General features: G+C 40.1%; 1 protein-coding gene across 1 annotated transcript in view; it reads right to left on the reverse strand.

Annotated features, from left to right (window-relative positions):
* Positions 1 to 26,799, reverse strand: part of CMSS1 (cms1 ribosomal small subunit homolog) — a 434,878-nt gene that overhangs the window by 4,961 nt on the left and 403,118 nt on the right. The window contains exons 3-8 of the mRNA XM_036744978.1: positions 23,772 to 23,843; positions 21,540 to 21,669; positions 9,918 to 9,977; positions 8,709 to 8,811; positions 2,661 to 2,721; positions 964 to 1,051 (exon numbers count right to left, since the gene is read on the reverse strand). Of these exons, the coding sequence (XP_036600873.1) occupies positions 964 to 1,051; positions 2,661 to 2,721; positions 8,709 to 8,811; positions 9,918 to 9,977; positions 21,540 to 21,669; positions 23,772 to 23,843 (514 nt within the window). The remainder of the gene's footprint in view (positions 1 to 963; positions 1,052 to 2,660; positions 2,722 to 8,708; positions 8,812 to 9,917; positions 9,978 to 21,539; positions 21,670 to 23,771; positions 23,844 to 26,799) is intronic.

Here is a 26,799-nt window from a genome sequence, read left to right on the forward strand (position 1 = left end):
TCTGGGGGCCCTGGGTGAGTCAATTAATGTCCCTAACCTGCTTTTCCTCATTTTGTAAACTTTAAAGCACTATATGAATGTGTGTTATTTATTATTTTCATAGAAGACATCAGTGATGACTAGTTTCCAGGAAGGAAAGAAAAAGACTGCCTCTGACTTCTGTGCAGGCCTCTGTCTCATACAACCTCGTATCTTTAATAAAGACAGAAAATCCTAATTGCGTTCTGAGGCTTTCATCAAGTCTTATCCCTGCTTAAAAACCCTGAATGGCTCTTTGATACCTTTGATGGCCTTCAAGGTGCTTTTTATCAACTTATCTCTCACCACCCCTCCACATAAGGCCTCTGCTCCTGTCAGGTTGATGTATTCATCACTCCCCAATATACCACATACATTTTCCAACCCGGTACTTTTGCTTCACACCATGCCTTGAAATAGTCTCCTTTCTGCTCCCCACCTCTCTGAATCCCACTTGTATTTCAAGATCTAGCTCCCATGACACCACCTTTGTGAAACCCTCTCAGATCACCCCAGCTCACGGTAATTTCTCACACTTCTGAACTCTTAGGGTACTTCCTGCCAGCATCTGACACTGACATTTTTCTGCCCTGGATCTTACTTACTTTTTATGCCATGAGTATGTTGTCTTTGTGAATATAAGTTTCTTGATGGCAGGGATTTTGTTTTAAATTTCCTCAATAAATGCTGATGGACTTACCTCTTTCGACAAGTACCCTTTTGGTCTACAAAGAGTCCAAAAAACTATACTTCCCATTTCGATAGGTTTTATCTTTCAGCCCTCTATCAGAAGAGGAACCAATCAATAGTATTATGACAGTAAGACAGTCACTTTTAACTCTTGAGAACTAATCCAGGTTAAGCGGGTCCATTTTCTCACAAATTCCATTAGTCAACAGTTAGCTAGGAGGCTCCGGGACAGCCTCAGGCCCTTAGGGCTCCTACCTTGCTGAATGAGCGCTTTGATCCTTCCAGGTGTCCCCACTCCCAGATGCACCACGCCTTTCTCCAACAACTTTACCTGCTCCTGAATCTGCTCCAAGACAGAAAAGGGGTGCAAAAAGAAAGGACTTTCAGAACAGGCAAGTTTAGAGAGGTGTGTCTCAAAGATAAAGGGTGCAAGGACAGTCATTGGCCAAATCAACCTCTATTATAGCATATGGTGACCCCAGGAACACAATCTCATGAAAACAGGCATAAGAACCTGCTGGCAAGAGAGAAGGAAAGCAGCCCTATGGTTGATAATAATAATAACAAAAACCACTAGCATTTATGTATGACTTTACTACACATATCAGATCGTTTTGAGCCTCACAAAACCCCTTCGAGTTAGGTGCTCTTATTATCCCCATTTTATAAATAAGGAAGCTGAGGCCAAGACCTTAAGTGGCTTGACCAACATAACACAGCTAGTAAGTTGCCTGAAGGAAGATTCAAACTCAGGTCTTTCTGGCTGAAGTCTCAGCACTGATCCATTGACACCAACCTCTTTGCTGGTCCTTGAACAAGAAGACACTTCATCTCCCACCTCGGAGAATGTTCACCGGCTCTCCCCCTCACGGCATTCCTGCTCCTCCTTGATTCTAGAGCCTTCCCTCCATTGATTATTTCCTACTTAATCAGCCTACAACTTTTCTGTACATGCTTTTTTTGCATATTGCTCCCCCATTAGATTAAGAACTCCTGAGAACAGAGACCATATATTTTTAAACTTTCTTTGTATTCCCATCACTAAGAACAGTGCCCTAGCACATAGTAGGTAGTTAATGTGTTTACTGACTGACGGACTAACCCAACGGCTTCCTGAATAAAGGAAGGATGATAAAGAGAAGGCCTATTAATGAGAGTGTAAAAGCCAGCTTGAAGCTTAACATCAAAAAGACTAAGATCACGGCAACTCGTCCCATCACTTCCTGGAAAATACAGGGAGGAGACATGGAAGCAGTGTCAGATCTTCTATTCCTGCTCAAAGATCACTGCAGATGGAGACTGCAGTCATCAAACTGAAAGATGCTTGCTCCGTGGAAGGAAAACCATGGCAAATCCAGGCAGCATACTATAAAGCAGAGACTTCATCTTGCCAACAAAGGTCCATATATATGGGCAAAGCAATGGATGGCTGTGAAGTTTGGACAATAAGGGAAACTGTGTGCCACAGAACCGACACTTTGAATTGTGGTGGTGGAGGAGACCTTTGAGAGTCTCTTGGATACCAAGGAGATCAAATCAGCCAGTACTTAAAAACATTAATTTGGGCTATTTACCGGAAGGTCAAATACCGAAGCTGAAATACTCTGGTTACGTAACGAGAAGACAGGACTCACTGGAAAAGACTCTGATGTTGGGAAAGACTGAAGGCAAAAGGAAAAGGGGAAGGCAGAGGGTGAGATGGACAGATAGTGTCATGGAAGCAATGAATGTGAGCTTGGACAGACTTTGAGAGATAGTGGAGGATAGAAGGGCCTGGCCTGCTATGGTCCATGGGGTTATGAGAAGTCAGGCATGACCGAACAACAAAAATTAATGAGAAGAGGTTGGGGGAAAGAAACTGAAGAACACCATATATGTCCGCCCACGCTGTTATCACAGGATTCTCTCCACATCAGCTACATTTGTTAGTACAACACAGAATCTTTCCTCACCTTTATGTGTTTTGCAAATAACTTCAGAACTTTGCAGTCTCCTTTGAATGCTGACATCGATCTAGTGGAAACACAAACAAAAAATGAATGGAAGAGAAAGGCGATTCCTATGATCAGTGATGAGTTTATAATGTTTAACAATCGGCTCTCCTAGAAAAAAAAAACATGGGCGGGGGGATACACATCATTTCATTTCATCATTTTCTTAAGTCTAGTCCTGATTTGTAGTTTACTGATTTCCAAGGTATAAATGCCCACACTGGCAATTTAACAATTGTCTCCAGCACACCCACGTCTATAATCCATATAAAGACTCAAGGTTCAAATTTTTCCTTAAATACAACATTTTGTTTTTGGGGTTTTTTTTTTTTTGGTTCTGTTTCTTCTTTCTCATTATTCATTCCATTGGTCGTAATTCTTCTCCGCAACTTGACCAGTGTATAAATTAATTCAATGCGAAGTCATTCGTGGTAGTTCTATGAGATTCCATGCTGTCTTGGGGAAGGAGGGGGGAGGGAGGGGAGAAAATCTGGAGCTCAAAATTATGTAGAACTGTCTGTTGTAAACTAAAAATAAAAAATAAATTAAAAAAATAAATACAACATTTTGCAGGAAAGATAATACATTTAGGGGATGCTGCTATTGGGGGCCATTAGCATCCACATTCTATGCTATGGCAGAATCAGAGTTGGAAGAGACCTCAGACATTACTGCGTATACCTCCAATGTGAAGAAGACTCTCTCTATATGACATTCACAAACGGTCATCTAACATTTATTTAAATGCTAGTGAGGGGAAATACACTACCTTCCAAGGCAGTTTGTTCTAATTTGGGGGCCACTCTAGTTGTTGGAAGATTTTGCTTTTCCATCAAGCTTAAAGTTCTGTGCTATGAAGTCACATAAAGTAAGCAAAATTTCTCTGCTTAAAGATGGATCTCATGTCCTCCCTGAGTCTCTTCTCCAGATAAAGATTTTATTGTGTGTTACTGTTATATTTCAGGCAATCTGATGTGACACATGCTATATTTGAATCTGTAGAATAATGAGCCATGTCTAATGACCCAGAATAATGGAGTCTTTTGTATTTGAACTAATCCTTAATATTGGCTGGTTACTTAAGGTGCTTTCCAACTGGCTAAGCTGGTGAAGAATACGCTATAAGGGACATTAATGCCCGGCACACAGCTCTGAGTAGGAACAGATATTATGGCAAAACTGAGGGTTACTCACCAATAGTCTTTATGAAGAGAACTTAGCGTGCCTGTACAGGAGCCAGCCCCTGTTTCAGATCATCTGTCAAATCTAACCTTGGAAGAGACCGTAGGATTACAGAAGAGTATGAAAACACTGAGAAGTGGTACTGGTAAACCTGGTATGGCAGGAGTGTGTTATTCTCTCCTCAAAAGGTATTTATGCACATTTAATGCTCAAATTAATTTGAGAGGAAGGCTCTTCCTGGGCCAACCTTTTTTCCAGCAGATTTTAAATCTGGAATTAATTTTTTCTACTTAATGTTTCAAAATGGCGAAAAGTGGGGACAGCATTTTTTTTTCCTTATTAGCAACGAAAAGTTGACATTCATTCTTATGACATCAAGTGGAGCAGCTCAATGTATAAGACTGAAAAACACCGAGAGACTTTTTAGGGCTACAGAGTTTTTTAGGGAAAAACTACAGCTGAAGGTCTGACCTGCTTTGGAGAGAAGGGCTTATATGGGGTTGTTTTAAGGTACACATGTAAGAGAGAAAAGCTAAGAGTCAGTGGTTTATTATGTATTCTTCTAAATTCAGGCATAGGTTAATACATAAATGTATGTCCATAGTCAAGCAAATGTCCTAATCTCATGTTTATTTGGTAACACTCTCTCTGTTGAAATCCCATCCAAAACTCACCTCCTCAAGTAAGCATTCCCTAGATAACTTTATTCCATTCTGATCACTGACCACCCTGTCTCTCTAATCCATCCTTTACAAAGAGCTACCAAATGGATCTATCTACTGTACATGTTATAGCACGTCATCCCATTACTCACAAACCTTCAATGGCTCCCTATTGCTTCCAGGATAACACATAAGCTCTTTAGCTTGACACTTGCGGCTCTTCACAGACTGGCTTCAACCTGCTTTTCTAGTTTTGTTTCATAGTATAGTTTAGTCGAACTGGATTATTAGCTATTCCACAAATTTCTCTTGCCCGAATTTGTGAAAGACATCCATTATCCCTAGAACAAATGGAGGCACAGACGTTGTTGGCTAGCCAGTTTGTATGAAAAAGAATGGCTAGATCAAATGGATTAAATCACATGACACTAAGAGAAGCATAGGGCTCAGAATGAAGGAGTCTTTCTCTGCTTGGCTCTGGCTAGATCACAACTGGAGGCAATTTTAAGTGCCACGTTTTAAGGAGAACGTGGACAAGATGTAGATTTCCCTCAGAAAGAAGCAATCAAGATGGCGAGGGGCCTTAAGATCATGCCTTACAATGTTCAGTTAAAATAACTGGGAAGTTTAACCTACAAAAAAGAAGAGTAGTGGGGCTGGGAGTCTGGAGGGTAGAGAGTGCAGCCAGTATAGATGTCTCCCAAGCATCTGAAGGGCTGTCATGTCTGAGGGGAGTTATATTTGCTTTACTAGGCTCCAGAAGGCAGAATTAGAAGCTTCAGCGGGGCATGTTGTAAGGAAATACTCCCTTACAATTCGAGGGGCCCCAAAGGAAAATGGATCATTAACACGGAGAGAATGAATCCCCTTCCTTAGAGATCTTCATTTGGAGGCTGGATGGCCCTTATTATAAGTCCTTATAAGGACTTATTCTTGTGTGGTTTGGGCCGGATCAGGCTTCTTACCCTGGAATCTACAGACTCCAGGATTTCATCAGGTCCATGTACTTGGATAGGAAAAAAAAATTAATCTTTATTTTCACTAACCTTTAACCGAAATTTGGCATTTCTTTCAAGAATGAATGTAGGCAACAAACCATGGTAGTAGCAGCAGCAGTACTCATGACTTTGTCAATAGAAATCACTGATACTTTTATATCACAATATAGTTTTTGCAGGTATCTTGAAATATCATTTACACACATGGCTACTTAGAAATTATTACAGTTATTAGGCCTATTGCTAGATATATTTTTATGTCACAAAACCTTTTTTTCAATTTGATAACTGTCTTCCAATATAATTGCTTTTCTTTGTAATCCTATGCATTTTGTTTTTATGCTTTTAAAACCATTCTTCTGAGAAGGGATCCAGAGGTTTTGGAAGACTGAGAAAGGGGTCCATGAAGTGGGGTAAGGGAAGAGAACAAGCATTTATTAAGTGCCTACTATGTGCCAGGCACTGTGCTAACTGCTTTACAAATATTACCTCATCATTCCTATGACTCTCAAAAGGTTAAGAACCCTTGGACCAGATGGCATCTGAGGTCTCTTTAATTCTGATATTTTGTGACTCCTTTCATACCACCTTCTATTGAAATTCTTTTCTTTCTTTTTAAGGATCACCTCAGGTGCTAACTCCTCCATGAAGCCTTCCCTGATTTCCTCTGAGAAAAGTAATCTATTACTATTCACATATTTATTTGCCTGGATATCAATTTTGTCTTCATCACGGTCTATTTTCTATAATACTTATTTGTACAAATCATCAAAAAATATAACAATATAATATAATAATACAAATAAAAATACAGTCATAATCCCTAGTCTTCTCCCCCTCCCCCCCATTAAACTATAAGCTCTTTTGAGCGTGAGACCTTTGTAGGATAACTTCTTTGTACCTCTAGCATACAGCAGACCCTCCTGTACATAACAAACAATATATGTGCAGAATCACTCACTGGATTGGACCACTCCTTCTCTTGGTGTCACCCCTGTCTTACCACAGATGTATGCATTACAGCATATTTCTTGTGAATGACTTAGAATGCTGTGCTCTTATGGACGCGTTAGTCAGTCCATTTGTCTGCAGCCCGTGACAGACAGGCCACACCTGTGTGTGGCCTTGACAAGGCCAGAGGTGGCTGGTCCAGAGAGCAAGACTTAAAGCTGCATAATCACCACGGGGCCTGTTGCCACCTCTGCCTGTGAGCAGCCAGTGACAGGGCTGTGAAAGCAGTCTTTCCTGAAAACTGCTCCACTTGTTCAAAGTGCTTAAGTGCTTTTCATGTGTACACTTAATTAACTTAAATAATGACTAGTAACTCAACTAATGTTTAGACAGCATTCATTCTGTGAAGAAACACAGCTAAACACTAGGGATACACAAAGATGAATGAGACACAGTCCATGACTTCAGAGGGCTTATAATCTAGTAGTGGAGAGAAAACAAGACCTCATCACTACACATGAATTTTTGTCATTGTTCAGTCATTTTCAGTCACGTTTGACTCTTTGTGACCTCATCTGAGGTTTTCTTGGTCAAGATACTGGAGTGGTTTGTCATTTTCTTGTCCAGATCCTTTTACAGATGAGGAAACTGAGGCAAACAGGGTTAAGTGACTTCCCCAGGGTTACACAGCTAATAAGTGTCTGAGGCCAGATTTGAATTCAATACGATGAGCCTTCCTGACTCCAGGCCCTATACTCTACACACTATCCACCTGGTTGCTATCTAGATTATGCTAAGTTCATTGGGATGGTGTGGATAAAGTGCTACAGGAGAACTGAGCAAGGAGAGATCACTTTTGGCTGGGGGATTAGTGAAGTGTGTATGGAGGTATGGGTATCTGAGCTGGATTGTGAAGGATCAAAAGGATTTAACAGAGAGAGGTGAGACTTAGGAGGGGTTAGAGGGTGCATTCCAGGTATGGAGGATAGAAACTTTCCTAAGAGGGTCAGGGACTTCTAAATTTATTGATTTATTTATATTTATATGATATATTTCTTAAGCACATAATTTTTTATCTTCAAGGCACTTTACTATGTGCTGGGATTAAAAAAAGACAAAAATGAAATTGCTAGTCCTTGCCCTCAAGAAGCTTACAATCTACTGGAGCATATTTCTTCTTTCCTCCGTACCTGTATAGCACCTGAGGGTTCAGTACAAAGTTAGTACTAACTTATTTATAGGTACTCTGATAAGGGCTACTTAGTTCCAACTAACAGACTTATTTTGAATCTTTGAACATCTCAAAAGAAGCTCTGAGCTCCCAAGTTTGCCTTTTAATCTGAGAATATGCTGAATTACAAGTTCATTTGACTGCAAATTAATAGCAGTCTTAGCTATTCAGAGGCTATTTAATTTATAGATTACTCATCTCAACTGTCCCCTTCCCCAATTCCCCCCCTCCCCGCCCCACCATTTGTCCATTTTATTGCTCGATGGCATCTCTTCCAAAGGAAAATGGGCAGAGGATAGGAGAGAAGGTAAAATTCTAAACCTGCATACTACTTAATTGTTGGCTGCTCTATAAACAGTTCATTAGGATATTAGCCTAAGAATATTATCATCTGTGGATTTTATTTAGTCAAAGTCCCTCTTGCCTAAAGTATTTGGTTTTTTTTAAAGAATATTTTAATTTTATTTTTCTCAGTTACATGTAAGTACAATTTTTAACATTCATTTTTAATAATTTTTGAGTTCTACATTTCCTCCCACCCTCCCCTGCACCCTCCTTGAGAATGCAAGCACTTTGACATAGATTATACATGTGCAGTCATGCAAAACATATTTCCATATTAGCCATGTATTGCCAAAGGTATTTGAGAAATGACTAGATGTGAAAACTAGATATCCTTTCCTTTCCTAATTATGTCTAAGAAGATGATGGGGATTTTTAGCTGGGGGTGGTGGCAGGGGAGAGGGGCTAGTAGATAAAATGCTGGGTCTGGAGTATGAAGACCTGAGTTAAAATCTAGCTTCAGCCACTCACTAGCTGTGTGACCCTGGGCAAGCCACTTGATCTGTTTTCCTCAGTTTCCTCATTTGTCAAATGGGGATAAAAATACACGTCCTTCCAGAGTTACTGTGGGGATCAAATGAGATGATGCTGTGAAGTGCTTAGCACAGAGTAAGTGCTACAGAAACGCTAGTAAGCTACAAACCTAATGAGCTCCAAGGCTCGGAGTGCAGAGCTGCAGATTATCAACATCACCACTGACTTCTTCTCCTTGTGGTTCTTTCGAAGTTTGGCCCATTTGGGGCAGACTGTGAAAAAGAAAAAGCGAGGTCATCATTTTAACGACAGCAGACCAAGTTTGCCTAGGCAGTTAGGGGCTTTGACTATAAATCTGATGCTCTTTACACAACACCACCTTGCTTCTCTCACCTAGCTTGACCCCTCATTTTACAGATAAGAAAAAAGAAAACCCTAAAGCCCAGAGAGGAAGACATTGATGTCATGAAGCAAATCTGTCCTATGGTGTTTTTTTTTTCTTTTTTTGCAAGGGGGAAGGCAGGGCAATTGGGGTTAAGTGACTTGCCCAAGGTCACACAGCTAGTAAGTGTGTCAAGTGTCTGAGGCCAAATTTGAACTCAGGTCCTTCTGACTCCATGGTGGGTGCTCTATTCACTGTACCACCTAGCTGCCCCGCTATGCTTTTTAATAAATTAAAAAAAAGAGGCAAGCCCCTACCTCCCTCAATCTGTTCCCTACGATTTCATAACAACCACCATATAAACAAAGACAAAATAAAACTTAAATTTAGAAACTGAATAAGGTCATTGCTGAACTTCTACTTAAAAATAAAATCTATTTATAAGATAATTTTGTTTTTAAAATATAGCCTTTTAACTTGTAAATTCAATTTAATGATTATTAATTAAATCAAACTCTGATTTGATTAATAATCAAATAAATAATTATTATTCAATTTAATTTAATTATTAAGCATCTACTAAGTGTGGAGGTACTGTTTGAGGTATTGGGGATATGAAGGCAAAAGAAAAATCTGTCCCTGTCCTCAAGGAGCTTCCATTCTATTGGGGAGAAATGACATGTATACTAATAAGTAAACAGAAGATAATCTGATGAGAGAATACAAACAACTAAGGGAATCCAGAAAGGCTTCCTGTTGGAGTTGGCAACTGAGGTAAACTTTAAAGGGAGTTTTTGGGAATCTAATAGGGAGAAGTATGGAGCTAGTTCTTTTTAGGCAAGGGGGACAACCTGTGCAATGTACGCAGGCAGAAAATAAGGACAGAGAAGAGCTTCTTTGGAATAAGCAGGATTGACTTATTTAAATACAAAAGATTATCTCTTCAATAGAATAATGACAATTTGGTAAAGCAAAAGGATATTGGGAGTTACTTACTTTGTTTTAGATACGAAGAAAGGCTATGAGACAGATCATTGGCTGGGAGGAAACAGGAATCTATAAATATAAAAAAAAGATGTTTTTATACAGAATTTTAACAATAATACTAGCTAAAAATGATAATAATTAGTATATAAGCAATAAGATGGTGGACTAGACAGATCCTTATGACCTTTCAAATCTTTCCAAAATAGAAATTATACATCAAAGATAAAGCAAATTTAGCTGTTTCCATGATCTAGGATACCTGAAATCCAAAAGTTAAAAAAAAAAAAACCAACAACAACCCTAAATCCAGGAAGTGACCCTCATTGAGGCTCTGGCCTCAACAGGGGAAAACAGGGGTATTAAATGAAAAGAGGGGTCAGGGGTCAGGGGAAGAGAACTAGTGGGAACACGGTCATCTTAAAAAAAAAAAAGACTCAACTAGCTGAAGGAACATAATACTGCGTTTACAGAAGAAGACGGAACCTGAAAACGAAAAGCTTCTGCACAGACAACACTAACGCATCTAGGATAGGAAGGAAAGTGGTCAAATGGGAAGAAATCTTTTTATCAGTTTCCTCTGATATATATATGATAAATACAGAGAAGAATGCAAGGATCTATATGAATTGATGCAGACTGAAGTAAGCAGAGCCAAGAAAACAATATACACAGTGACTGCAACAATGGAAATGGAAAGAATACCCATACAACAACAAATCAAAAGTCAGTATAACAACGTTTAAAAGGTCGAGCAGAGGGGGCGGAGCCAAGATGGCGGCTGGAAAGCAGGGACCAGCGTGAGCTCCCTGCCGAGTCCCTCCAAAAACCTATAAAAAATGGCTCTGAACCAATTCTAGAATGGCAGAACCCACAGAACAGCAGAGGGAAGCAGGGCTCCAGCCCAGGACAGCCTGGATGGTCTCTGGGTGAGGTCTATTCCACATGGAGCTGGCAGCTGGGAGCTGGGAGCTGGGAATGGAGTGGAGCAGAGTCCAGCGTGGGCGGCGTGGACCATCCAGACCAGAAGCCGGGCGGAGGGGGCCCTAGCACCCTGAATCAGTGAGCTGCGGCAGTTACCAGACTCCTTAACCCACAAACACCAAAGACTGCGGAGAAGGTTAGTGGGAAAAGCTGCGGGAGTCGAAGGAGTTTGCTGTTAGGCTACCAGCCCCGGGGGCAGCGGAGGTGGGGCAGCTATAGCTGCTGTTGCTTCCAGCCCCAGGCCCACCTGGTGGGAGGAATTAAGTGGTGGATCAGAGCAGGAGTTCACAGCCTGCTGAAGATTTAAGCCCAATCCAGGTTGGGGGTTCTTGGGGAAAGAGCAGTGCTGGTGTGGCAGAGCTGGCGCATCCCCCCCAAACGTGGAACATAGAACTCTTTAGTCTACAAGCAGTCATACCCCGCTGAAAAACTCAAGGGTCAAGTTGGTTGGTTGGGAATATGGCCAGGCAGCGAAAACGCACCCAGATTCAGTCTCAGATTTTGGATTCTTTCTTTGGTGACAAAGAAGACCAAAACATACAGACAGAAGAAGTTAACAAAGTCAAAGAGCCTACAACAGAAACCTCCAAGAAAAACATGAACTGGTCCCAGGCCATGGAAGAGCTCAAAAAGGATTTGGAAAAGCAAGTTAGAGAAGTAGAGGAAAAATTGGGAAGAGAAATGGGAAGGACGCGAGAAAATCATGAAAAACAAGTCAATGACTTGCTAAAGGAGACCCAAAAAAATACAGAAAAATACACTGAAGAAAACAACACCTTAAAAAATAGACTAACTCAAATGGCAAAAGAGCTCCAAAAAGCCAACGAGGAGAAGAATGCCTTGAAAGGCAGAATTAGCCAAATGGAAAAGGAGGTCCAAAAGACCACTGAAGAAAATACTACTTTAAAAATTAGATTGGAGCAAGTGGAGGCTAGTGACTTTATGAGAAATCAGGATATTATAAAACAGAACCAAAGGAATGAAAAAATGGAAGACAATGTGAAATATCTCATTGGAAAAACCGCTGACCTGGAAAATAGATCCAGGAGAGATAATTTAAAAATTATTGGACTACCTGAAAGCCATGATCAAAAAAAAAGCCTAGATATCATCTTTCAAGAAATTATCAAGGAGAACTGCCCTGATATTCTAGAGCCACAGGGCAAAATAGAAATTGAAAGAATCCATCGATCGTCTCCTCAAATAGATCCCAAAAAGAAATCTCCTAGGAATATTGTCTCCAAATTCCAGAGCTCCCAGATCAAGGAGAAAATACTGCAAGCAGCCAGAAAGAAACAATTTGAGTATTGTGGAAACCCAATCAGAATAACCCAAGATCTGGCAGCTTCTACATTAAGAGATCGAAGGGCTTGGAATACGATATTCTGGAGGTCAATGGAGCTAGGATTAAAACCTGGAATGACCTACCCAGCAAAACTGAGTATCATGCTCCAAGGCAAAATATGGACTTTCAAAAGGTCGAGCAGTACTCAGATGAAGAGATATGAGAGGACACCCTCAACCTACCCCTCTGTGGGTGTGGGAGGTCCATAGGTGTTAACATATTGTGCATGTTTTCAGTCTTTTAATTTAAAATTGTGCTTCTTTCCCTTTCCAAAAAATACTATTTGTTATAAAGGATGGCTTTCGGGAAAGTGAAGAGGGATGGCTACATGGGATACTTTGGTGATGTAAGAAACAGAAATTATCAATAAAAATTTATTAATGTAATAATAGCTTTAAGCCTTAAAATAGTGCTTTAAGGTTTGTAAAACACTTTAAAGACATTATCTCATTTTGTTCATTGTAGGTGCTATTGTATCTTCATTTTACAGATGAGGAAACTGAGGGTAAGAGGTTAACTGACTTGCTTATAGCTAGGAAGTAGGTAAGGCTAGATTTGATCTCAGGTCTTCCTGACTCCTCCTCCAGGGTTCTCTACCCATTGTTCCACTGAGCCACCACTAGGCAACACAGTGAAATTAATCAAAGACTGATGGGATGAGCTTAGTCAAAAATGGTAAAATGTTAACCAAAAAAAAATCTTATTATAGTGAACCATTATTCTGTATTTTGGGGGCTTTTTGGATACAAAAACTCATTTGAATCCTCCACTCCCCTGACCATCAATCACTTGAAACTAGTGGAACAGAAAAGAGATACTAGTATCATATATCAGGCCAAATCTATATTTCTTGAAAGCAATACGTATATCAGGCCAATGAAACATCTATTTCTTGAAAAGCAATACCGTATTCATCAACTTTTCCCCATTTGCCAGTCTCTAATTTCTTACTATAAAATACTAGAACTTTTTTCCCCTTATGTAGTCTAAGTGCAATTCTCTCCCTAAGGAGAATTACAGGAAATAATAATCATAATTCACATTTACAGAATGCTTTAACGTTTGTAAAGTGCTTTCCTCAATGATAACTCTGTGGGAATAAGTTAGTATAGATATTATTTTCCCATTTTACAGTTGCGAAAACTGAAGATTTCAGGGACTGAATGACTTGCCAGTGGTTACAAGGCTAAATGAATATTTGAGACAGCACTTAAATTGACCCAGTAGTCTGCACTCTTTTCACTGTCATGACATGTCAACTAGGAAAATAAATTCCTACCCTCTTTCCTTTCTTCCTTCCCTCTCTCCCTTCTTCCCTCCTTCCTTCCTTCCCAAACGAATGGCCATTTGCCTAATCAACTTTCAGGTAGGGTGGAGTAGTAGATGGAATGTTGGACTTGCAATCAGCGAAAACTGGGTTTAAATCCTCCCTCTAACTACCCATATAATCTGGGGCAAATTCCTTTACTTCTCTGGGCCCCACTTTCCTCATCTATCTAATGGGAGAATTGGAAAAGAAGGCCTTTAAAGTTGCTTCCAACTCTAAATTTATAATCCTCTTCTGAATCACTCTATAGCTTTGGAAGATAGTTAAAATGCACCACATTTCTCAAGAGTAGTTAGAAAAATGATTAGTTCTGAAATTTATTAGAACCAAATATTTCTTATGTTCCTATTTGTCAGATATTAATAATTTTCAATGTATAATGCTATTTTAAAAGATACAGTGCCTATAATACAGGTATGTGCAAATTCTGACATCCAAAATCTCACATATGACACACATAGTACAACAGAGTTATAATATTTTAGCATGTCCCTTATTTCATAGTTTTTCCTGAGTTTGGTCTGGTTACCACATGCCTGTCTTTCTTTCTTACTCTCTGATGCATTTACTTGCTCTCTTCTCTTAGCCTGGTGACTGTATCTGCACAGTGACAGGCAGGAAGGTAGCACATTGGATGGACCAGGAGTCAGCTGCTCCTGACTCTGAGAAGAATGATTAAGGCCTCAGTGTCAGCTCAGAGGGAGATGTGTGGAGGGACCTAGGGATCTGTGCTTGGCCTCAGGCTGTTGAACGGTGTTCTCAGTGACTTGAGTAGAGATGACACATTTCTCATCTTAGCAGATAACACAAAACTGCTAAAGCTGTGGGTGATGGAGTCACAATGCAAAAAGTTTTTGAAAAGCTAGAAGGCTGGGATGAATTGAATGAGGTGAAATTTAATAGGGGGTAAGCATAATCTCTTAAACTTGGTTTCAAAAAGACAACTTCACAAGAACAAAATGGGATGAAGTATGGTTAGATGGCAATTTATCTCAAAAAAAGACAGGGTATTTAGTGGCCTATAAGCTCAATATGGGCAGCTAGGTGGCGCCATAGTGCATAGAGTGCCAGGCCTGAAGTCAGGAAAACTCATCTTCCTGAGTTCAAATCTGGCCTGAGATACTTCCTAGCTGTGTGACCCTGGGCAAGTCACTTAACTCTGCCTCAGATCCCTCATCTGTAAAATGAGCTGGAGAAGCAAATGGCAAGCCATTCCAGTATCTTTGCCAAGAAAATCCCAAATGGGGTCATGAAGGGTCAGACATGACTGAAACAAGCTCAACAGGAATCAGTCAAATGATACAGCAGCCAAAACAGCTAACACAATCTTAGGCTGCAGATGAATAACTTCCAGGGGTAAGGAGCCGATAACAACACCTCTTTTCTCTGTCCTGTCTCTGTCAGACCATACCTGGGTGTTGCAACAATCTGCTAGTGGCTGCTGTAGGGGTGTAAGACCCACCAACAACCAGCACACAGGAAACTGCCAACACAGGTTCTTTTGATCTGCTTTACTAAGGAAAGCAACGTTAAAGGGTTAACAATCTTGCTTTAATCCAGCATACAAATATCTTTCACTCAGTTCAGGGGAAGAATCCAGCACCCTGAACTTCAGAACAAATATAAACAAATTACAAACATACATTTATAAACAGACCAAATACAGTTCATAGTTACCAACATCTGAGTTCAGCTGGCAGGCCTTTAGAGCGGCTGCCCAGAGTCCCGCACCTCTAGGAGTGAGAGCCTCCTCCAAATAGCTCTGTTCTCTCTTTTTACACACTCTTTAGCTGTCATCAGACGTCATCTGAGCAACCAGAACTTAGGCTCCTACTATTGGTCTTAGCAACTCCTCTTAGGACCCTGAGGGCTTCATGCCCACATAGGCTTAGCATCTAGTAGATAGGGATTTGGGCCTGGGGTTTAGCACCTAGTAAGACTCAATCAAAGACACTCAACTTAATTGATATTACACTGGGGCACTGCGTTGAGTTCTCTGTGCCCCAGCTCAGAAAGGACATGGTTTAGTTGGAGAACAACCAAATGATGACTAGCAAGGTCAGGTAGTAAGCATTTGTTAAGTGCCTGATATGTTCCAAGCACAATGTTAAGCACTGGGGATACAAAGAAAGGAAAGAGACAGCTCCTGCCCTTAAGCAGCTCACAATCTAATGGAAGAGATGCAGGATGATATGCAAGAGATGCTTGATGGTAGAGATGTTACAATGGTAGAAAAGACAAGACTTGCCAAATGATTAGATATAGGGGTGTGCTGGTAAGCAAAATGGGCTCCTTAGCACTTAGTTCACCCAAGTGCCCTTGAAGAGTTTGGCTTTTGTTTCCTTTGAGTAATTCAGTGTATTTCATTGAGCCTTACTAGGTGCTAAGCCCCAGGCCCAAACCCCTATTAGGTGTAAAACCGATGTGGGTGTGGATTGGTAACTAAGGTGGGGCCCAAGGTGGGGCTAACTCAGGGGATGGCCTAGTTTTACACATGAGTTTGAGTGATAGGTTTGGGACATCAGAGGCTCTTAGACCACGTGGGTTTAAGTCGCCTCTTTGCAACGATTTTAGGTCACGTGGGTAAGTTGCATGTGTGACTCACCCCTGACCCTGAAAAAAACCAGGGGTTGGCCTCCTCTTCCTTGGAGCTCTTTACCCACAGCAGTGGTGGTGTGCTTGACTCTGGGCCAGCCCCTGTTCTGAGCTCCTGGGCTGAACCTAGATGTTGGTAACTATGAATTGTGTACTGTGTCTGTCTGTTGATGTTTGTAATTTGTTTGTATTTTGCTCTGAAGTTCAGTGTGCTGGCCTTCTCCCCTGAGCTAAGTGAATGATATTTGTGTGCTGAATTACAGTAAGCTTGTCAACCCCTTCACCTTGCTTTCCTTAGTTAAGCAGATCAAAAGAATCTGTGCTGTTGGCAGCTTTCTGGGTGCTGGCTGTGGGTGGATATTACACCCCCACAGAAGCTAGCCGGCTTGTTGAAACAAGGGGGAGAGAGAAGGGGGGGAGGAAAAGAGAGGGGGAGAAAGAGAGAGAGTGAAAGAGAGAGAGAGAGAGAGAGAGAGAGAGAGAGAGAGAGAGAGAGAGAGAGAGGATGGGAGGTCAAAGATGGCACCTAGGTTCTGAGCCTGGGGAACTGGGAGGATGGTGGTACCCTTGACAGTAAAAAAAGGGAGAGTTTGGGGGAAACATAAGTTCAAATTTGGACATGATGAGCTTAAATGTCTACAGGACATCCAGTTCTACATATCTAATAGGGAGGTGGAGATGTGATTGGAGGTTAGGAAAAAGATTAAGGCTAGACAAGTATATGTGAGAATCCTCTACACAGAGATGAAATGGTTGATTGACTTGTTCGTTTTGTTCACCAGAGGACAAAACCAGGAGCAATGAGTAAAAGTCATAAAGAGGTCAATTTAAGCTTGATGTCAGGAAAACCTAGAGCTATTTGCAAGTGTAATGGGCTTCCTCAGAAGGCAATGGTTTCTCCCTAGCTGGTGATTTTATAGCAAAGGCCAGACGACTCACTCATTGAGTGTGTTGTAGTGTGGATTCTTTTTTAGGTATGGACTGGACTAAATGGTCCCTGAGGTGCCTTTCAACTCTAAATCTCTGGGATGGTGTTACTGAACTTAACCAAAAAAAATTGGGGATACAGCACAAAAGAGGGCTGCAAACTTAAAATGACTTTATAATGAGTTTACTGTATATAAGAGTATGAAGGCTCATGGTCTTTCATAGGGTCACACAGTACTAGAAGCTGTCTTGTTACCTCATAAATCCTCCCTAGGAAGAACGTATGTCCACAGGAAGAGATAAAAAGGAAAAATCCACTAAGTAGCAACAGACAAAACCAAGCTTCATTGGAAGTTTGGGCAGAAAATGTCTAACATTTGACTGATAAGATGAAACAACATAGACAGGCCTGCTTTTCCCTGGCCTCATCTGCTGCCTGGAATGATTTCTGACAGCTGTTGGAGCATTTTGGCCTTGGCAAGTCTCAGACACCAGATACTGTTCACGTGGAAATAGGTTGCTTCATCAGCCTAAAGGGTTTTCTTGCTGGAATGGAACCAGACAGGGGAAATTGTTTCTCCAAACCTAACGTGTGTTTATAAAAAGTATGTCACAAAGGAATCATAAAAAATCAGAGACCAGACTCTTTTTCTGTTTTTCCAGGCTTCAAGAAAAAATAACCTTCTTATGGGGAGAGGAAATCAAGTTAACCTTGATAAAGAAAAGGGTAGTACATGAAGAGATGCTCCTATGGCAATACTAAAAAACAGTCTATAAAGAACAACATTTTAGTGGGGCTGATTTTGGGGTACTATTCCTCCACTTCAACTTAATGACATCTCCTTCTGAGATAAGTTAAAATTTATTTTGGTTTGAGTTAGTCAATATTCAATCAGTAAACATTAATTGCCTACTATATGCCCAGTTCTGTACTAAGTGCTAGGGATACACAGAAAGGCAAAAGACAGTCTCTGCTCTCAAGGAATTCAGTCTAATGTGAGATAAAATAAACAAGTAACTGTATAAATAAGCTATGTAAAGGATAAAACGGAAATTATCAACACAGGAAAGGCTCTAGAAGGATCTGGAAAGGCTTCCTGTACAAGGTAGGAGTTAGCATGCTAGGCATGAGGGATAGCTGGAGAAAATCTCTGGAATTGAGAGATGGAGTTCAAACTTCCTGACATTTTTGGGGACAAATGGTGACATTCTAGGCTTCTGACATGGAAATTTCTGACTTAAAAAGATAAATTTAAATACAGTTAGATGTACATGTCTGAGAATTTGACCTGGCTAATATCCAGGAATGAAGATAGTCCATGATGGTTGTATTGATGCAACATTCTCAATATCATTATTGTTTTAAAAATGGTTGCCCTGTAAAGACCTAAAAGGTCAAAAAGAAGTTTAAAATGCGGCTTGATAAATGGCTTTGGCTTCAAAAAAAAAAAAAAGAAAAAGAAAATTTCTCACCTTATTAGGCTCAATAGACTCCATTTCAGTGAACTAGGAAAGCCTAATGAAGATGCCAGCAATTAAAAAATAAATCATTATAGCGAGAATGTGTGTCAACATACGCACAATTTACTAACCTAAAGTGCTGATATGAGAAGTAGGATGCTAATGGTGAAGACAGCATGGGCCTTGGAGTAAGACTTCAACAGTTCAATTCAGTAAGCGTCTATTAAGCATATGGCAGGCATAAATTTAAGTGACGAGGATACAAAGGCAAAAGGAAAATAGATCCTGTTCTCAAGAAGCTTACATTTCATGGGGGTGGGTGAGGAGGATATGTTGAAGAAAAAAGTTAATATAAATAATATATATAAATACAAAGCAACTGGGTGGGAAGCATATGGAACTCAGGTCTCTTGCAGGAGGTAGAACTGGAGCTCAGCCTCAAAGAGAAAAAGGGATTCCAAGAAATGGAGGTGAGGAAGGAGGCCTTTCAGGCACGGCAGACAGCCAGCTTGTGCAAAGGTGTGAGGTGGGAGTGGTGTAGAATTGGCAATTGCAAGTATGCCAGTTTGACTGGGAAAAAGTGTGTGTGTGTGTGTGTGTGTGTGTGTGTGTGTGTGTGACCGACTAAGGTCTAATCAGTCCATCAGTCAATAAGCATTTATTAAGCGCCTACTATGTGTCAAGGAAAGAAAGGCTGTAGGTAGGATGTGAAGAACATCAAATGCCTAGCAGAGTATGGGGGCAGCAAAAAAACCTGAAAACCAACTGGTGAGCCATTGGAATGGTTGAAAAAAAATGACTGTATGTAAATGGAATAGAACATTACTGTGTAGTAATAAATGACAAATATGAGGAATTCAGAGAAACGTGGGAAGGTTTCTTTGAACTGATAGTGAAATAAGGCAAATCATTACAATTACAATTAGCAAGGTAAGTTAGTTGTTTTTGTGAAAAGTCACTATAGGTGAGTTACACTTGGAGTAAGTGAAAAACTGATGAATGTCCCAGAAAAGAGATAATGAAACATGCCTCCCTTTGTCACAACAGAGAGGTGGAAGTGACTAGACTAGCAGAATAGACCATTATATACAACGTCAGAGGCAGTTTTTCTTTGTCAGGGAGGGATAAATTTGGGAGAAGGATGGGTACTGAAATGACTGTGATAAAAAGGTAAAAGGCATAAATAAAATGTAAAAGGCTGGTAAATGGTGCAATGGGCAGAGTCCTAGACCTAGGGTGAGGAAGACCTGACTTCAAATCCAGCTTCAGACACCTCCTGGCTACTAATCCTTTGCAAGTCTTTGCATCTTTGTTTGCCTCAGTTTCTTTAACTGTAAAATGGGAAGGACAATAGGGCCTCCTCCCCGGGTTACTGTGATATGAGATGATATCTGTAAAGCACTTTTCAAACCTTTAAACACTATTAATCAATCAACAAATATTTATTAAAGACCTACCAGCCAGTGGGCTAAGCGCTGGAGATATTAAAAAGAGGTAAAAGAAAAGCCCTGTCCTCAGAGAGCTTACAGTTGAACGGGAGAGATGTGTGCACAGATATGTACAAAGCAAGCTACATACAGGATAAACAGGAAATAATTAACAGAGAGAAGGCACTAGTATTAAGGGAGGTTGGGAAAGGCTTCCTATAGAAGGTAAGACTTTAGACGGGATTTAAAGAAAGCCAGGGAGGTCAGTCGTTGGAGTGGAGGAGGGAGAGCATTCCAGGCATGAGGGTTGTTGTTCTTGTTCAGCTGTTTGGAGCCGCGTCTAACTCTTCATGACCCCATTTGGGATTTTCTGGGCAGAGATATTGGAGTGCTTTGCCAGGCAAGGGTGACAGCCCAAGAAAATGCTTATGTAAATGTCGGTTATGATGAGGATGATGATGACTACCACCACCATCAGAAAGTGATTTCCTTTACCTATTTTATATAAGCCACTAGATGATTTTTATGAATATATTCACAGCCCATAAACAACCCAACAAGAATTTTTAGTTAGTTACCTACCATATGCAAAACACTGTGCAAAGCCATTAGATTGTAAGCTCCTTGAGGGCAAAGTCTGTCTTTTGGCTCTTTTTGAATCCCTAGCAACTAGCACAGTGCCTGACACATAGCAGGTGATTAACAAATGTTTGTGGCTTCACTGACTGTTTACTGAGGGATACAAAGCACAAAGGATAAGTCCCAGGATCATCACTTCAGAGCTGAATGGAATCATAAAGGCTATTTAGTCCAACTGCTCAGTTCCTGCTTTTAAGGAGCTCACATTTTATGGAGGAGAATACAACATATAATCAAATAAGCTAATGTGAAGAGGGAGGAGAGAGCACAGACAAATAGGGGAATCAGGATTGTCATTTAAAGATCTGCAGAGAATTGTCTAGACCAGAGATGTCAAACTCAAAACCCGTGCAGGCTGCAGGTAGCTGCAATACTCCCCAGGGCCATGGGAACTGGACTATGATGTAACTGGGAAATATGTAACAAAGTAAATAAAAATGCAATAGAACACAGATAATGTTAACCACTGGTTACCACTCCGCCTATAATATCAACCAGATTCCTGTGAAGGGGCCATAAGTATTTCAATTCACACTATTAGAAGTTATAATTATGTAGAACATGGTAATTGACTCCAACCCAATGGAAATACGCGGTGTAAATTTGAATAATGGGACCACTTCATGGGCTTAGCTATTTGTATTAATTAGGACCCAGAAGTAGAATTTCTCTGTTTTCTTCCCTTTGAAAATGAAGGTAGAAACTTGAAAAATAAGGTAGAAATTATACTATCTTTGGAGGAAAAAAAACAAACTGCAATTTAGTTTTCAGACAAAGTGTTTCTTCTGTGTACATTAAAAAAATCTAGGAAATGATAAATTTCACCTTGTTCCTAAAGGGAACAAAATAAACAGGTACACAGGAGAAGAAAAATTGTGTTTCCGAAATTCCAGAAGGTCAAACATTCCTTCAATGATGGTTAGTTCTACCTGGCAGTTTCAGTTCTTCTAATTCAATCACTGAACGCTTGATGCTCAACTGATCCATCACCAGTTTCTGCAGGTCTTCAGGGACTCCCGGCTTTGGTTCTGATTTTGCAAGAAGGTCAGAAATTTTCTTCTAAGGTTTGGAAAGAAAGGAGGAAGGTGAAGGTTAGGAATGTATTTGACCTTTGATGGGTTGACTTTTAATAGCACTTTAACTGTCCAGTGAGAGGAATGAATGTCTCCAGTGAGAACTTAAATTTGAATGTGAACCCAAATAAACACATTTAAAAAAAAACTTAAATATTTCCTGGTATAACTAAGTACTTCAAAGAATGGAGGGTTGATCCCTAAGGCCCTGTGTTTGGCTCTGGGTTCTATGTCTCCAATGAGAACCTAGGCTCGTGACTTAACATGACACTATTTTCATTTAGATAAAGATAGATAATGTTGCCTGTCAACATGGGAAGCTACCATAAAGTTTTGAGGCCCTCATTTCTCTTGGTTCTACTTTTTTTATGCTTCTGTGGTTATGCAATTATTTACTGGAAGGACTGCTCTGAAAAAATTCTTGTGTAGACTTGGGAAGTCCCATGTCTCTGGTTGTTTTTTCTGGGAACAGGGTAAAAACTGAGAGAAGTGAGAACGCACTTAACTAAAATTTAGGGATACAACACCCTAGCTGTTCAATAGAATGAAAAGCAGCATAGGAAACTTGCAAAGAACAGCAAGGACAGGCAACATATCCTCTTTAATCTGTTCATACATACAAGGCTCCTCTTTTCTCAGTGCTTTTTAATTACTTTACCAAGGACTAATCAGATGGGGCCATCTTTTGCCGTTTCCTATTCTTCCTTTCTGTCCCATATTATTCTCATTTCCTTGTTCCAGTCCCAAATGGTCAAGATCCCTGCCCAAAGTATCAAATGTTAAAAAACTGTGTCATCAGTGGGCAGTTTTTGAGTTGACCTCAGCCAGAATTATCTGACTACAGCCATGACCTTGAACACTCAAAGGTTTGCCATTTCAGAAGGCTATTGCTATGTGAACTACTAGAAAAAGAGCAGAACTCATTTCTTTCTAGGATGTGCCAAGTTTCAATTAGCCTGGCATATCATCCCATGTTCCCATCTGGGCCCCTTGTGAGGAAAGAAAACATATGCACATATACACAGTTTTCTAAAAGCCCACTGTTAAGTAATTGGTTTGGAGCCATCTTCTTTCCTTTAGACCCAAATCCTTTTCCCTCTGCTTGACTTCAGCAAGGGATCCTTTTATTCTTTTGTTTTTTTTGGCAGGCAGTAAACTCTGCTGCTGTCTTCTTCACAATGGGAAGGTCCATGTTCATCATTATATTTCCAGAGCTGAACTATATGGAGGAACTTACAGTGGCATCAGTCTTCCAAATATAAATCCTCTGTTTGACCTTCAAAGGCCTTCATAACCTGGCCCACTCCTACCTTGTCAGCCTTCTTACACCTTATTCTGTGACCCAGGGATACTGGCCTCTTTGCATGAGACATCTGGTCTACCAACTCTCTCCATTTTCACTGGCTCTCTTTCCCTACCTCTACCTCCCGACACGTCTGATTTCCTTTAAGACCCAGCTGAAATCCCACCTTTGAAATCTTTCCTGATCGCCCTCAATACTAGTGTCTTCCCTTTGTTGATTATTTCCATTTATTTTGTATATTGTTTCTTCATACATAGTTACTTGCTTATTGTCCACTAGAATGTAAATTCCCTGAGGGCAGAGACTGTGTTTTGCCCTCCTTAGCCCAATGCCTGGTACACAGCAGGCATAGAATAAATGCTTGTTGACTTGTCTTTGCCTTCTAAATATTCAGACTGACAAGTACCAACCTGGTTTTTAGCTGTGTTAAGAGGGAGACTAAGACAGTCCCTACACAAATACCTTGGCCAAAGTGAATCAAGATTATTTTCAGGTTACCATAGACAGGTTCAGAGGGAACTATTCTGAGGTATACTACACTAAGTACTGGGAAGGGTCAAGGAAAGATGGATCTTATTATTAGGAGACTGGAAACTTTGAAAAATTACTGACTGGAATTCCTGGGATGGTTTAGCTACACTCTTTCCACAGGGGAGGGGTAGACACTAGTTGACCTCTGGGGGTCCCTTCTAGTCCAAGGACTCTGTGACTAGCTCTTAAGTAGAAAGGCAATATTAGTTGGCAAGAGAATTCCCAACTGATGGACAGTTAAATGTAAGCAGTACCTTTCGTCTCTTCTTGGTCTTGGGGGCCCCTTCTTCCTTTTTTTTTGCTGGCAACAGGAAACATTCTTTGGGCTGTAAAGCAAAAAGGGTAAAAGGGTCTCAATTTTCAGTGAAGGTTGGGAAAATGATAATGCTCCTAGAGTATCTTTTACTATGCATTCTTCAAAGTGTCATGGTAGAACTCTAAAAATGGAGAGGGTATTTATAAAGCAATAATGTACTATTATGCAGAAGGTAGGTAGAAGGAACACACAAAAAGTAATTTATAGGTTAGAATGGAATGGGATGAATTTACCCATAAAATGGAAACCATAGCAGATTTTAAACTCAACAATATACTGTTTTTAGGAAATGCTATAAAAATGGGATACACACAAAGATAAAATAAAGGTCAGGAGTAGAATTTATTATGTAAAAAAAGCAGCGGTAGTAATCATGATCTCAGACAAAGTTAAAGCTAAAGTAGATTTCATCAGAAGAGAAAAATAGGGAAACTATACTATGTGTCAGCAATATTATCCAATATTGTTTTAGACCATTTAAAATAACTAGAGAATATAAAATACCTAGGAGTATACCTGCCAAAACAAAGAAACTATATGAACATAAACATAAAACACTTTTTACACAAATAAAGTCAGATCTAAATAGCTGAAGTAATATTTATTGTCCATGGGCAGGTAAAGCCAATCTAATTTTTAAAAATGACAATTTTACCTAACCAATCTATTTATGTAATGCCATCCCAATTAAATTACTAAAAAATTCTCTTACTGAGTTAGAGAATATAATAAAGTTCATTTGGAAGAGCAAAAGGTCAGGAATTTCAAAGAAACTAGAGAAAAAAGATATAAAGGAAGCAGATTCAGTAGTATCAGAACTTTGAGAGCATTGTTGAAATGTAAAATGGATAATTTTGATTATTTTCAATTAAAATTTTCTTGTATAAATAAAACCTATGCAGCCAAGAAGAGAAGGAATGCAGAAAATTGGGGGAAAAACTTTCATAGACAATCTCTCAGATAGGATGTGATTGGGCTAGAATATTGCTGTGGTGTAGGAAATGATGAATTGGTTGATTTAGAGAAGCATGGAAAGACTTGGACTTATGAAGGAAGATGCCATCCACCTCCAGAGAAACAGATGACAAGTGGAAATAAGCATAGTGTATATATGTGTATATCTATCTATCTATCTATCTATCTATCTATCTATCTATCTATCCATTTATCTATCTATCTATCTCTGGATTTAACTGTAGCCTTCTTCAGGGTAAGGGGAGAAGAAGGGGAAAAAATAAAGTAAAAAATGCACAGCAGAGAACAAAAGAAAACCTATAAGGAAGCAAAGAAAAGCTACGCAACTTTGAAAACAATGTGTAATACTTATAATATAGGTTCTCTTGAAATGAAAATTTATTGTTTTATATTCAATTCTTTCTTCTGTTCTGCTGTGTACATGGCAATTTTTTCTTTTCTCATTTTATATTTAAGTTTAAAATAAAAAAGGAAAAAAAGGAAAAGAAAAAATAAAATGTGGTTTAGGAAAAAAAGAAGTTAGGTAGAAGGAAACTGGAAAAAAAATTAGAAAATACTTTAGGGTTGGAACAGTGACTGGCATTTATTAGAACACTTGAAAGTTTTCAAGGGGGCATTTAGATGGTGCGATGCATAGAGTGCAGGGCCTGGAGTCAGGAAGACTCATCTTCCTGAGTTCAAATCTGCCTCAGATTCTTACTGTGTGACCCTGGGCAAGTCACTTAATCCTGTTTGCCTCATTTTCTTCATCTGGAAAATGAGCTGGAGAAGGAAATGGTGAACCACTCTAGTATCTCTTCCAAGAAAAACCCCAATGAGGTCATGAAGAGTCAGACACAACTGAACAATAAAAGTTTGCCAAAACACTTTACATACATGCCTAACAAGAGCCCTGTGAAGTAGTTAGTACAGCCAGTATATTATCTGCACTTACAGATTGACAGACTTGCTTATGACCAAACTCATAAATGTCAGAAGCAGGATTTGAACCTGTATCTTCCTCAATCTGAGTCACTGTGTGAGAAACATGGTTGTGGGGATCAAAGGACTCCCTAGGCAGGGTCAGGAAATAAGCCCGAGACGTCTTTCTGCAGCTCATTGCTTTCCTGGTTGCAGGCCCTTAGGAAGATCCACGTGATAGCTCCTTAACACGGAAAGAACTCAAAAACAGAGTGGGCAGAGGAAGGCATTTGTTACACTTCTCACCAGGAAGCAGATGTGGTGCTCACTAGGAACAGCCACACCAATACAGAAGCAGGAGTGAGATTAACCAGTTCTACCCTCCCCATCAGAGTTAGGGTCACTTCAGACTCCTCAGGTTGTCCCAGCCTAGCCTTTCTCATCCCCCTGACACCAGGATGGCCATTGTCTCAGTAAGCGAGCTTCCCCACAGCTATCGATTATTTTCCAATAACTTCTGTGAGAGCAAAACAAGATACCACAATATCCCTTCTTACACCAGTCTATCCCTCTAGTCTTTTTGCTACAAAGCTGAGAACTGATATTCTTAAAGCAGAGGTCTGAACATGTTATGTACCTACCTGAGAAGTTGCAATACTTCCTTGTTGCCTCCAGGATAAAATCCAAACACTTCTGGCTTCATGAATTGGTTCTAGCCAACCCTGGCTCGTGGCTCACACTCTGTCCTGGCCAGAGGGGCCTGTTCGGAGCTCCCTTCAAACAACACCTCCCCTCTCTATTTTTCTGTGCATACGAACCCTCCTCACCTCCACCTCTTACAAGCCCTAACCTCCTTCAACTGTCACCTCCTGTGAAAGGTCTATCCTGACCTGCCGGTTGTTGGATTCCTTCCTTTTATTTTGTATCACATCACCCAACACAGTGCCCAGCACTTAGTGACCCCCAAAAAATGCTTCTTGGATGAATGCCTATCTGCAGGATCCAAAGGAAAGATTAAAGGATCTTAGATTTAGAACCATAAGGAATAATAATGATGAAAACAGCTAACATTAACATAACGCTTTAAGCAT

The sequence above is a fragment of the Trichosurus vulpecula genome, chromosome 2, assembly GCF_011100635.1.
Source record: "Trichosurus vulpecula isolate mTriVul1 chromosome 2, mTriVul1.pri, whole genome shotgun sequence".
Taxonomy (NCBI): domain Eukaryota; kingdom Metazoa; phylum Chordata; class Mammalia; order Diprotodontia; family Phalangeridae; genus Trichosurus; species Trichosurus vulpecula.